Source organism: Poecilia mexicana, unplaced genomic scaffold (genome assembly GCF_051168715.1).
Source record: "Poecilia mexicana isolate PSO_F unplaced genomic scaffold, ASM5116871v1 scaffold_15, whole genome shotgun sequence".
NCBI classification, from domain to species: Eukaryota; Metazoa; Chordata; class Actinopteri; order Cyprinodontiformes; family Poeciliidae; genus Poecilia; species Poecilia mexicana.
This window is the reverse complement of record NW_028263384.1, coordinates 25,213,677-25,228,039: the sequence shown is the minus strand read 5'-3', so window position 1 is coordinate 25,228,039 and position 14,363 is coordinate 25,213,677. Positions and strand designations below refer to the sequence as shown.

The window sequence follows — 14,363 nt, the reverse complement described above, 5'->3', positions numbered from 1 at the left end:
AAGTGCGACGCTACAGCTAGCATACCAAAGGATTGTGTTTAAAAATAATAATGGATTAATGGGTCACTAAAAAGAAAAACTGAAGATACCTGTGGAAAGTTTCTCAGGGTGAGCTAAAGATAAACTTTTGTTTTTGAATAATATTACGATACATAGCATGAAGCAGAAGTTGTGTTGTTGCAGAGGAAATTTCAAATTAGATGATCCGCGAGTGTTTATTAAACGGGGCAAGAAGTCCTCAGCCTTAAAAAGTTGGAGAAACAGGGATTTTCTGATTATATCGCATTTTTTCACAATGTGAATAGGGTAGGCAGAAACAGCGCCAAGTTGGTTTGGATGTTTGTTTGTTTTTTGTTTTGTTTTTTCCAGTAGAAAAAAAAAAGAAATTATTTTTTATTTTTCTCTGGTTAATTTTGTCTTGTATTAAAACTTTTTGATGAGCTAAGATGTGTGACAAACAGCCATAGCAAAAGCAAATCCGATATTTTTTTTCCACAGCACTTTACATGAGATTTCTGCACGTTAGAAAGGTGTTTTATGAACAAATACTGCGATAAGCTGAAACGCTCAGCAGAGCTTAAAAATGAGATCTGGTTGAATAAGATTTTGCATGTCTTAACCATGTCAGAAAGGAGAGAAAATCCCTCCAGAACCTGAAGAAGTATTTTCCATAATTAATCTTGAAAGGACACAGATGCCTTTCAGTGTCAGCCCATCTCATCATAAGAAAGGACAGAGCAGGATATATTAGCATTTATGATTAGCCAAAGGAGATCACTTTCTCATCCACTATGTTAATCTCCCTTCTCCTCTTTCCTGCTGTATCTGTGGAAAAAAAAAAGTTGTGCAGGAGAAGCCCTGGATTAGTATTTGGAGCAGTAGGCCTAGCCGAGCTGACCGTGCAGACGTCGTCCCAGAGGTGTCTGTAAATGTCCCAGCGGTTGACTCGAGTTGTGTTTCACTCTGAGGATTTACAGGCTGCCGGACTTGTGATGTAATGCGAACCAGGGCGAACAGATTGCCCACTGTAACCTACAGAGGAGCTCAGAGTGGGAGCACAACTAAAAGCTTTGTGGAGAAGTCCTTCTCCCCAGGGGACTCCTGAGCTGGGTGGCCGCCTATTTGGCCTTTGTTAGACAAGTCCTCTTGGCATGGAGGCATGTATTTCTACTTCTGTCTTGTTTCCTTTCCATCGTGGGCTGCTCAGTTTGTTTGTTTTGTCTCTTTTTTTGTGCTATATGCATTTATAGAGAGCTAATTATAGTAGCATAACAAATAGCAGAAGTTGTTTTTCTTCCTTTTTTGGCGTTGTTGGCAGACAGGATATGGGCAGAAAGAGAAGGAGGAAAGACATGTAGCAAAGGTTGGGATTCGTACCCGGATGCCTTCCACCGCTACACCACCCTCCATTTGTTTTATACTTTGTATGATTAACCTGTAAACATTTAACTAGAAATAATTATTAAGCCTCTCAATAAGCAAATGATCAATTAATTCCATGATCAATTAAAATGAGCTCAATAATTTCCATTCTTATGATTAATAGTATTTGAAGGGTAATTTTGTTTATTTTTTTTTATTTTTGGTTTTGGTTGTGCACAGATTTTTATTTACGTTTTTATTTGTTGTTTTTGGTTGTCATGTTTATTTTGGATATTTCCAGTTCCAGTGCAATGTGTTTTTGCAAAATTAAAGTTTATTGATCTTTCTGAGGACAAGCTCACATTATTATCCATTGATCAATATATTACTTGAAAATTGTCTCAGGACAACAACGTTATCATTTATTGCCATAATAACTGTGAAAATTTATTGTTCAGCTAAATTTGTTATTGTGACAGGCCTAATTATTAATAAATATATATATATATTTTCAATTATGGATCATTTTAAACCTTTTTAGGTTTAGTCACTTGTAAAAGTATGTATAAAAATATTCTATTTATTTGAAAGAGAATAACCTGTGCCAACTTTTTGGTAGCCCAACAAAAATGTTTGTAAAATAAGTGTAAGTGAAATAATGAAATATTATCCTTACTATTAATCCTATTTTAACTGAATCAAACACACTTCCTGTTTCTTTGCACAATAAATATGATGAGATACAAGTCAGTCTCACAGTAACCCAACTTTTAAATCCACTAAATGTACTCCCTTGTAATCAACAGACTAAATAAACTGTTGCCTTTACAAAGGTAAAAATGTGCAATTTGCTAAAGTCTACTGGGACTTTAACTGGAACTGAGTGCTTTGATCAGATGAGACTAAAAACACGACATGAAGAAGTGGAAAAGCACTTCATTGGTGGAGGATTTATGACGCTGTGGCCTGTTTTTCTTCCAAGGGTTCTCAGAACCTTGTTAGAGTGCATGACATCTTAGAAATATCAACTCACATGATTTATATTTATAAAATATAATTTTTTATGGAAAAAAAAACACTTGTCCCAGAAGAGAGATCTCTAAAGAAACACAGGAGCTGCAGGATCTTTTGACAATCATATACATATAAAATGTGCTGCTGCACAGTTTCACAGTTACGTTTAAAGCACATCCAGCCGGTGTCAGTCACTGCTAAGATGGATGTGACACCATGATCCTCTGCTGAAGAGAGCCAGCTGTCTAAATCCATGTGGTGCAGATTTTATTGCAGCAGCCATATCAAGATACAACCCCAGATCTGATCAGATTTGTCACACTTAATTCTTAGTAAAGAAGAAAAAAGAACATCTTAAATAAAAATCTAGAGGCCAGTGAAGTGGGAATGGGTAGCCATTCTGAGTTTTAACAGGATAATGATGTTAAACATAATTATTTATATTTAAATTTATTTCGAGGATATTCCCAGTCTAATTTTGAGGGGCTACGAACAACAGTGACACAAATCGTAATAAGTAAATCCAGAGTATAATACATGTCATTTAAACACAAATGGCCGAATCATTACAAAAATAGTTCACCAGAGTGATGATCAACTTTCTTTGATGATCTTATTCTTACACAGATGTAAATCCTGCGGAAAACGCGTAGCAAAAACTTAGTCCGAACTAAATGGTCTGTGCAAAAAAGAATAATTGAAAATCCTTTTCCTTGCAAAATATCATAGGATAAGACTAAATACTTTTCTATTGCTAAACAGGAGTTGTTTTAATGTCAAGTAAACTACCTTTTTTAAAATCATTTATTTCTCCACTGCATAAATCTGCTCAAATTACATTTATTTTAAGTCTGTTTGCACATCTTTACCAGAAGGCCCAATGACCGTGGAGGCTCCAGCATAACAGACAAAAGCAACATGATCAGAATTAAAAAAAAAAAAAAAAATCCTCACATTTTTTTGATGAGGCTTTTGTCAATTTGTGAACCAAATCAGAATTAATCAGCACCATTTGTAGGTTTAGCAGCCAGTTCAAACCCTGACGTCTTAAGACCTGCCCCGACAAGCTGCTGCTCTAATACGCACTTACTGATTAAAATGAATGCTCACATGTTCCCCGGGGAAACGCGTGACCCATCTTCATGGATGCGTTTCAGTTTTTTTTTTTAAGATCACCATTAACAAGGTTTTGTCGTGTCTATGAAATACGCTTCTGCTTCACTTTTACAGATGGTGTCATCACTGTCAGAGCTGTGTTTGTCATTTCTCTCGGTGTGGATTAGATCCAGCATCACTCAAATTAAGACTTTTAATGTTTGCCTTTTTTTGACAGTTTCATGTCGTCTCTAATTAAAGGACAGCATGTGGTTTGATATGGAAAGACGGCTGTCAGAATCGCTACTGCCACATTCAATATATGAGAATGTTGTTGTAAAGTACATTTATTTCAGTAGTTTAATTCTCTAATCGACAAATATATGGGTTAATTACACAGAGACTGGTGTTTTCAAGCTTATTTTTCTGCTAAATATGATGATTTTCCACTTACAACTAATGAAAACATGACATTTGTTACATCAGACCAATAAAAGAATTGCTGAGTTTAATTCCTGTTTCTAGGTAAACCTAATGTTTCTAAAAAGTTTAGGATTGAGTCTGATTGTGTGCTCAATTAGTCTATGATAGTGCATCATTTTTGCCGTGGGCCTTCTTTCATACAACATGGTATGGAGTCTCTGTAGAGGGTTAACAATCCATAGTCTGTGTTAATGTGTTACAGCAGCCACTCTAAAGTAAATGGAGGCAGTCACCCACAACTGAACCAAAACTAATCTAATGGGTGATTACAGCTCTTGGTTGTAGAGTCAGGTTCTTTATTTACCCCTAAGAAACGGTCAGAAAACAATAACGTCCAGTCCCACCATAAAGCTGCACAGCTGCATAGCCACAATCATGAGTCAATACATAATTGCTTTTCTTGTTTCAGTTTTAACACGGATAGTCACGCAGCAGAAAGTAGGTCACGTGAACTTTGCCTGAACCTGGACTGCGTTTTATGAAAGAGTGATGCCAAGCCACCTCTGGGGAAAAAGACAGGCTGAATTTACATTAAAGTGTATGATGGAAACAAGACCAGGCTTTAATGTCTTAAAGACATGCATTGGACAGGCTCAAAATGTCCATCAAAAATTCATGGGTAAAGTGTCATGTCTCTGACTGCAGTCTAAAAGCCAACGGGGGGGGGAAGGTGGCGTATTTAATTTGTTTTCTTCATGCTGGAAATGAACAAAATGAGCCGGCAGCTGATGCAGATCATGTTTGTGTATGACTGTTGTGCTCCAGAGGCCGCTTTATAGACACGAACTCTGACTCACGAACACAACTCTATGGAGACGCCGGTGTCTTAGGGGCCAATTAGATTCTCATTCATGCAGATTCCACAGACCGATTGTAGGTTCTGCAGGCAGAATCAGGTGTGTTTTTGTTCCTTCTCAGGCTCTTTAGTTAGCTCAGAAATAGTTACTTTTATATCTAAAGATGTTTTGAATTTGTCAAACATGCATTCTTGTTTGTTCTGCTAAAAAGGGTTTTACTCTTTACTCAGCTTCAGGTGCTCAGTGTTGTTTCCTCTTTTGTATGTGTCAAATGAACCACCTTGCAAAAGTATTTATATCCCTTGAACTATTACACATTTTGTCATGTTGCAACCATTAGTGTAACCATATTTTGTGGAGAGACGAAAAGTGCATAATTGTAAAGTCGGGGAGAAAAAAGTTCCCTGTATTTAATTTACTCTGATACCTCTGTTTAAAATCCATTGCAGCCAATTGTCTTCATAAATCAATGCAAACAGTCTGTCTGTGAATAACTTAACCTCAGTGTGGATGTAGCTGTGAAGAAACAAACACAATCATCAAAACCAAAGAAAACAGAAGACAAATTAGGGATGCAATCTTATCAAGGGAACACATTAAAAATGTGCCAGAGGTTGCTCTGGTCAGATGAAACCCATTAGACCTGAAACATGGCGTCTCTAACCAGCTTTTCAGACTGAAGCATTGTCATGTGTGAGAATAGCCTAGTCAAAGTCCAGACCTAAATCCAGTTGAGAATCTGTTGGGAGGCTTGGAGTTGGTTTAAGTAGTTTTACAAAGAAGAATGAGTAAGTGTCGAAATCTGCAAAAATTTTGCGTAATTTTGTTCTGCCTGCTGAACTTGACACCAGGCTCGGGTGGAGCTGTTTCGACAGAGCTCTGTGCAAAATGTTGTGTGATTGGACAGAAGTTTGTTGCCGTGTTTTATGTGTAAATGCACTCGTTTATTTGACATGGTAAAGAATTATATATTTTTACAATTATTCACTAAATAACTACTATTATAGCATGATTAATCACTCCTGGATAGAAATTGTAGAGTCGTTGGTCACAGAGGAGGTTTTCTTCAGAAAAGTGACGCTTGCTCTGACTATTTCATAAAAGACAGAGGATGCAGGGATGTGATTCATACTGAAGCAGGAGGGAAAATGGCAACAGAATACTTTTGTAATATGAGAAAATGCAGAATAAAGATTTAGCGAACCTATCCCAGTCATAAAAACAACTTTCCCTTTATGCAGACGATAAACGTTTTGCCTTTGGTTCTGATTCCAGATTGCCACCAGAGGCTGTGAGACTACAGAGATGACGTTGCGGAGGAATAGCCTCGGCCAGCTCGGCTTTCACGTCAATTTCGAGGGAATCGTGGCCGACGTGGAGCCGTTTGGCTTCGCCTGGAAGGCCGGGTTGAGGCAGGGCAGCCGGCTGGTGGAGATTTGCAAGGTGGCCGTCGCCACTCTTACTCACGAGCAGATGATTGACCTCCTGCGCACATCCGTCACCGTCAAAGTGGTTATAATCCAGCCGCATGAAGACGGTACTCCTCGAAGGTACGTTTTTGCTTTTCTTAATTGTACAAAGCATTGATGTTAAGCTATTTTCTGTCTTGGTACAGTGTAGACAAATAAAACAATGGGTATGGATACCTTTGCATACTCCATCTCCTTATAGTTAGTGGTATTTAAATTTCTACTGTAAACAGGTTTTATGTTAAAATATCTGCTGTGACTTTTAACAATTGAAAAAGAATACAACTTTGACATTTAAAACCTTGTAAAAACCCTGTAACAGAAGAGTCATGCTCTTGCTTTTTATATTGCTGAGGAGAATCGACTTGACATTTGCTCTCATGTAGAAGATAATTAGCATAAAGAAATGCTTACAGAACGTCATTTTTGGCGTTTTATCCTGTTTTCTTTGGAGAGAAACGTCCGACACAGCTGTAGAGTCACAAACGTGGCCAGTCAGCGATTCTCACTAATGATAATGAGATGAGCTTTTTGATTAATGGCTCAAATCTCACCACTATTGTTTGACAGCTCACATTTGAAAATGGCTTTTTTTCCCCCCTTTAACCTGGCATAATGTTCTTTTGAGCAATTAGGAAGTGAGGATTTTCCGCGCTCCCTTAGGGAGGTTTTATTGCTCGTTCACAAAGACAAGCCTATTTCAAACAATCGATCAAATTTATGATGAGAGAAGACGTAAATCTGTGTAAAACACTTGTTCTGAGAGCACATCCGAGTGTTTTGTCTGTGAGGGACAGACCGAGCTGTGAAACCCGCCATCCGCCGCTCTTTCACACTCACATTTTTGACATCTTTGTTTTGCGTCTGTTTCAGGCTGACAGATTTGTGCAGCAGAAAATGCTGGTTCCCCCATCACTACGAAGAGTGCAGCTGAATGATTTGACTGTGTCTCACACTGTGTGATGCGAGGGAAGAATCCTGGCTGAGCAATCTTAGATTGGGTCATATATATGCTGCAAAATATCCAGAATAAGGTTAAACATCCGTGTGTGCGCGCGCCATCAAAGGCTTTCCTATTATTTGTCTTCAACTCTGTGTTCCCGCCTGGCAACAAAGATGTAACATATTTGCTCCCCCAGATGGTGGTCTCGTCTGTGACTCTGACGAAAAAGCTTCTCTGGCAGAACCGCCGTCTAATCCTCTTACTATAGTCAGCAATGATACACGATGATACAATCATAATCACTGTTCAGGGAAAGAGAAAACCTGGCAAAACAAACATCAGCCAAAACTGGCCCTGTGTCCACAATGCCAGTTCAGCTCACTGGAAGCACTGGTTCCAGAGGGAAGTGTGCTCTTGACATCTTTTCTCTGCCAGGAAAACAGTTTTGTTTTGGTTTGAGTCAAAAAAAAGAAGAAGAAATTGTTTTAGAAATGCATATACGTATAACTTCCAGCATTGCTGCAGCAGCCGTCACATTGATTGACACATCTGGTTCAGATGTGATGTATAAAAAGCCTTGATATTGTTCACATTTAAAGAATAAAAAATCTGAAGTAAAGATTTTCCATGAAATCGATAGTGACAGATTTAATGCAGTAAAACGTCCACTATATCGTTTCACAATATTGGTGCCTTTAAGCGGGGGCATTTATCGTATCGTCTATAATTTATTGTAAATTATTTCTTAACATGATATGAATGCCGAGTTATCGTTTTCAATACATTTCAACTATTGATGTTTAAGAAGCTTATTATTATTTCACTGTGTGTTCCTCAAGGGCTTCAATAAGTGTCAGTGAAGTTGAAAATGTAAAAAAATTTTAATCACACATCCTGAAGGCTATTTCAAATAGGAATGTTTTTCAAGAACAGTATTTGTGTTTGTGCCACTATTAATACTATGCTATGCATTCATACTCAAGACGTTACTTAAAAAATAACTAATAAATAGTTTTTTATCATGATTTTTATTGTTAACACAAAATATCGCGATATAGATTCGTGCCAGAGTTCAGAGTTCAAGACGTCGTTTTTTTTTCTACAACACTTAATTTCCCTTTTGGATCATTAAAGTATTTTTGAATTTGAACTTTTGTTTAATAAGAAATCTAAATATATAAAAGGTTGTTTATTTTAACATATTTAAGTGCATATTGCAGACACATCTGCTTTATATAACACGACCAAATTGGGCAGTAATAAACCAAATGTCCAATGTCTTTTCATGAGAATCCAAATATTCTGGAGAGTCCTAAGAATCTCTACGAAGGTGAGAGGTCAGGCAAACAACTTTGAGAGTCCTCAGCTGTTTCTGCTGCTGCGTCTTTGAGTTGCTAAAATGTTGCCGTCAACAATAAGTGCTCCAGTTTCTCCTCTTATCTCAAAGGAAAGGAATTCAGTCGGTCCCCGGGGACTAGAGAGATGGGGGGGTCAGTCGAGCAACAATGGACCAGTCTCAGGACCTCCAGACAAAGTCCCCTGGCTCCACAGAGCCACCATGACGGGGATCATGTTTTTACTAGCACATGTAGCGGCTAACAGTGGATTTCTTCTTCTTTTTTTCGTTTAGCATTATGTGCTCTTGATGTCTTCTTCTTTATTAAACTGTATTTTATTCCATTTCTCCTCACATGCGGGAGATATGGCACTGATATTAGCGGTACCTTGCATCCTATGGATTTAGACTGAGAGCTGGATGTGGTTTTCAGCAAAATGAAACGCTTTTCCATCGTCACTCTGAAAGGCTTTAAACAAGTTCAACATGTTATCCTTTGGATCAAACTAATGGGAAAAAGATGGAGAAGATTAGGTCTTAGAAACAGGAATGTGATGCACAGAACGTGGCAGTGATTGCATGTGGCCATGCAATAAACAAAAAAATCAGCTCAGTATGCAATATAGTGGGATATTACAGGACATACAAATAGAAACAGACAGACTGTCGTTGCATAACCAGGATTTTGACTTTGCCTGCAAGCTTTTTGAGTAACCTGACCTGGGTTTCAATATTTTGCAATTTGATTCTGAGGATTATTTTGGGAAAATGGCACAGAACCATAATTTCATCTGTGTTCAACCTGCTGATAATGAGTCTCATTTGTGACATTTAAATGTTCATTTGCAACCTTTACTTTGAAGCGGCATCAGACTTGTCATAGCGGATTTCCCTCTGGACCAAAGTAAAGCTGGATTTCTCACTTTCCATGCCAGCATCCAGTTTAAGACTGCAGCTCTGCTAAACCAAAAACCTGCGTCACTAATTGCTGCTGCTTAATCCTCTCATATCCTTCACCAGAGCGGCTTTTCCCCCCCCAAACAGATCGATTGACCGCAAAGATAAAAATAAAAATCAGGGCTAACACTTTTTATTTAAAGAAGCTTTTTTAGGAACTTTGCAGGTCTATTCTATTCAGAAGCTGCTAAAGAAGCTATTTGTCCCATCAGCTTCTTTCTGATGTTATATTTTAAATTTTTAACATGACTTTAGCTTTAACTTCAAGCAGCTGTGTTCAAACATCACAAGATAAATCACTTTTTGTGTGAGAGGTTATAAATAAGTTGAAGAAATTTGAGTTCAGATAGGAAAACATATTAAATCTTGCATAAAGTGATGAGGCTAGTTGGTTAAAATGACCAAATTAGGACTAAACACTAACTCAATAATAATACATATTGTGATAGAAAGGTGATCTGTATCAATGATAAATTGATGATCCAGAACTGCACAGCCTTCTGGGGTATGTAGGCAAAGGAAAAATTTTAGTTGCTCAATTTCTGACGACCAGCTGAGCTACGTTGGTGAAATCAACTACCTCACTCACTCTTTGGTTACCTAGCAACTCACTCACTCTTTGGTTACCTAGCAACAACTTGCTGAGTAACTTGGAGCAGTTAATGTTTCTCCACTTTGCCTCACAAGTGCTTAAAAATAAACAACAATGGTGTGAAGTGAAAACTGTGGATAAAACAGGAAAGTTGATGCCACCATTTTGGTAGTATTTCCAATGTTTAAAACTAAAACCTAATCAACAATTATCGATATCGACCGATGTGAATTGCTTATATCGTGATATGTTTTCCAATCATATAATGAAGCTGTATCTCAAATGCTTTAACATGGAAATAAAAAACGGAAAGGGTTAGAAAATTGAATTTTAGAAAATGGAAAACTGCCATTTAAATGGATCAAAGAGTAAAGAAATTGTAAAAGACGAAGTTCCAGGGCGATCAACAGCAGTCAGCTTAATACCCTGCAGTTTAAACTAATATAAACCTGTGAAGTGACATCAAACATGCTATTTCTGAGGCAAAAAAACAACATGAAATATGGAGGAATTGTGTGATGCAGTCCTGTCATCCATAGCTTCAACATGTATTCACAGGTTTCAGAAGTGGGAGGACTCAATGTAGCACAGATGTGAAGCAGTTCTTGGAAACTGTGTTTATGCAACTTGATATTAGTTCCGCGATTCACAGAAAAACTCAATCTTCAAGTACTTTTCCGTTTTTGCGGTACATGTTTGAGTCTGCAAAGAAAAACACAGCAGCGGCTGTTTTTGAACAACTTTTCTCCCACTTTTAATAGATTAATAATAAATTAGCTTTGGAAAATGTCCTGAGTATATTTCTATCTATATGGAAATATAGATTATTATGAGTATATAGAGTCTATATTGGCTTTCTTAAACCCACTGCTGTTAATTTGAACACAACTTTGTCCACTTCCTCTTCACCTCCTCTTCTGCAAGCATTCAGCTTTTCTTTAGCAGTTGTCTAAACACTCATTTCCTGCAGTTTCAAATTGATTTATACACAGAGAGAAAGAGAAACTCCTCTTATACATTTAAAAACAAACACATTCTCCTACCATCAGATCAACTGAAGGTTTTAAGCTCACACTGGTGCTGATGAAAAATTTCTCCAGAGGATTTCATCCTTTTACTGCTTAAATATTCTGGTGCAGAAATCACAGCAAGCGACAGAGTTTGAGACTTTTGCAGGCTGTTACCAGGGCTTAGCCTTTAGCTGGGAGTAATGGCGCGTGGCTACTAAGCATGACCACACACTCTCAGTTAATCAAGGTAATGAGGGGATTAGCAGCTCTGTTTAAAAACAATTGACCAACAGTCTGGGCAATTTAGCATCCGGAAATTAAAACTGACCGGAGGACCTCGGGTTGTAGAATGAAAGGAATGGGAAAACTCAATTATTTTTGGAATAAATACACAAAATAGTCCATGGATACTGCTAATATCCTTGGTCGATCTAACAGAGTCACCGCCTTGATATGTTGGGACTGTTTTTGCAGCCAAAAATGTAGTATGCATTTACTACATATCTAAAACTGTAGGACACAGATGAATTGTTCAATTTTTATTCAAAAGCAAGCATAAAGTGATGCTGATCTTCCTTTTTTGCGTCCAGTATCTCCAATGGGAGGTCAGCTGTAAACAGCCCAGCCACCCACGGTCTAGCAGCTTGATGAAAGGTTCCCTCTGAGAGGGATTACCCGCCCCCTCCGCTGCAGCCTTTTCAATCAGAGCGTCCACCTCAAGCACCACTGTTTGTACATGTATGACCACAGCAAAGTATACAGAGCTCTTCATCCTTCAGTACATCCTGGAAAATAGAGTGAGTAGGGGGCGAGGGCTGTGTAATCATCTGACTCATACTTGAGATACTGATGGAGAGCTGGCAGAGCGTCCAGGCTGTTTAACCTCAACCCACCACCCAGTAAACCCACCTTCACTTCACACATCCACGGCTCTGCCCAGGCCAGAAGATTAATGCTGCATGAAATGGCATCACAGGCCTCCTCTTGTGAGATATCCTCAGGATTGTGAGAGTAGTGGTAATAAAAATGGAGGGACAAATCGCCTCCTCAAAGCCTCAAGGAAAGCTGCCATTAAATTCCTCTTTATAGTTCTTTGTGATTAGGATATGCCCACACGGACCCTGTGTGCATGTTTGCCTCTGTTTGACATGTATTGTGATTATACTGGCAAGTGTGAATTAATCTATCTAAATATCGCCTTTATGTTAAATATTTAAACGTTTTTGTGTCTTTTCTTGAAGAAATGTGATCAAAAAGAGACTTTTTGTTTGCATGTCGTGAAGAAAGAAGTTGCACTTGTGTCTTTTTCAGAGTTTTTTTGTGTTGTTTCCTTCAGTGGTTCTTGGCACAGCGCCCCCACTGGTGAGGAGGTGAACAGGTTTTTCAAAGGATTTGGTTCGTTTGACACAGTGCAGTGTGAAAGCGAACTTCTCCAGATGAAAATGTAACAAATGTTGCAATTTTGGTCCCTAATCGAACTGAGTCTACCAGATTAAGTGTGTTTCATGTTACTCTAGTCAGTGATTTTGGAAAAAAACTCAGAAGATTAAAGATTTTATTTCCTACTTTAGCCTCTGGTGCAACTTGTTGATGACTTTTAACCTTGGTGATATTTTTGATTCCTTTCCTTCAGGGGCTGTTCCGAACTTTACCGGATACCAATGGTGGAGTACAAGGTGGACAGCGAGGGCCAGCCCTGCGAGTACAAGACGCCTTTCAGGAGAAACACCACCTGGCACCGGGTGCCAGCCACCGCTGGGGCGCCTCTGTCCCGGGGCTCGCCCACTCAGGGTCCTGACCGGCTGCAGTGTCAGCAGATCCTCCAGCAGCACCAAGCCGTCATCCCGCGAAGCACTTCCTTCGATAGGAAGCTGCCAGATGGCTCCAGGTAAAACTTTCTGTTGTTCTCCCAACCAGAGCTCTAAATACGACAAGCTAAAAATAACTCAGGAGGTTTTCATATCAAACCAGATGAGGATCAACCCAAACATGGTGAACGCATCTATTCCTCAGGTCTGAGCGTAAAGCAGATCACAGCTTTATGTGAGTGAAGAATGCGAAAAGCTGCACTGCATGTAAAATCCTCTGTTTGCCTTTGAAACATCTTCACTTGAATGTATTGAACTGTTTTTGTTTTGCCTACTGCGAGACTCCCCTGTGATCCACCAGTTATTTTCCAACGCAGGTTTTTGATTCGGCCACTCCTGATGTTTGCTTTTATTTTATTTCATTAGCGAACTCTCCTGTTTCTAAGGAGACAGGAGAATTAGTCTCAGTTCAATCCATCAGTTGAATTAGTCCAACTGACTAATTCTCAGCAGTGGACAACTGCAAAGTTCTGCTTTCAGCCAGCTGACAATCAGTTCCCAGCAAGACCGCCTCATCAAACAGCCTTTAAGCTAAAGGAGACTTATATTTAATTATTGCAAAAATGTATATTTTGTCGAACTGCAACTGTCTCTTTAGTACTGGATGGAGGGAGGGAGGGAGGGATGGAGGGATTTTATTAGTCCCTTAGCACTCTTACACTCTCATAAAACACTTAAAAACATAAAAAAACAATTCCTCAGTGCCTTTATTTCTGTTGTACTCCTTTTAACAAAATAGTTCATTTCTGTACCAAAACATTCTTCCCGGTTAGTATGACTATTAAGCTGCAGTGAAACTGATATGTGGTTAATTATCCTGTTAGGATGGTTGGAAAACTATCTTACAAGTTTGTCAGACAAATCAAGAGAGGAAACAAAGCTTTTAAGACATTTCTGCTCAGGGGTTTTCATGAGAACTACGATCAAACGTCGCCACCCGCGGTTCTGTGCGATCAAATCTTTGAACTCTGTTTTTTTTTCGCATTTAGAAAAGAGCCACAGGGACACTTTGAGGAGCTGTTATTGTGTTCACTTATTTGCATACATACAAACGGAGCATTTTAGTCCAATGAATTCACAGCCCTGCTTTCATCTCCCTTCAGATGATAAGGCCACACTCAGACTTTGTTCCTGTCCTATTTTGGACATCTCCATTGAGCCATGTAAAGCAGTGATTTGTTCAGACTAATGAAACCCCTACAGTCATGATAACCTTTCCAGTGTGTCACACCGACCCCCCCACCTCTCCTCCCCGGTGTTGCCTGCTCTGACTATACTTGGATAATGGCCGCCTTCCCTGTCTAATCAGGCTCTCTGGAAGTGGGAGAACTCCCATTCTCCCTCGCTCCCTTTTTCGCCGCTCTCCCTTCCTCTTCCTTGCACCCTGCTGAGGAGGAGGTGATAGGGACACTGACACGGCTCGGCTCATCTCATCCA

The 14,363-nt window shown here is 39.0% G+C and overlaps 1 protein-coding gene across 2 annotated transcripts in view; it reads left to right on the top strand.

Annotated features, from left to right (window-relative positions):
* Window positions 1-14,363, top strand: part of sipa1l2a (signal-induced proliferation-associated 1like 2, genome duplicate a) — a 120,957-nt gene that overhangs the window by 65,351 nt on the left and 41,243 nt on the right. For both annotated transcript variants that reach the window (XM_088013034.1, XM_088013033.1), the window contains exons 10-11: window positions 6,027-6,301; window positions 12,692-12,946. In XM_088013034.1, coding sequence (XP_087869160.1) covers window positions 6,027-6,301; window positions 12,692-12,946 — 530 coding nt within the window. The remainder of the gene's footprint in view (window positions 1-6,026; window positions 6,302-12,691; window positions 12,947-14,363) is intronic.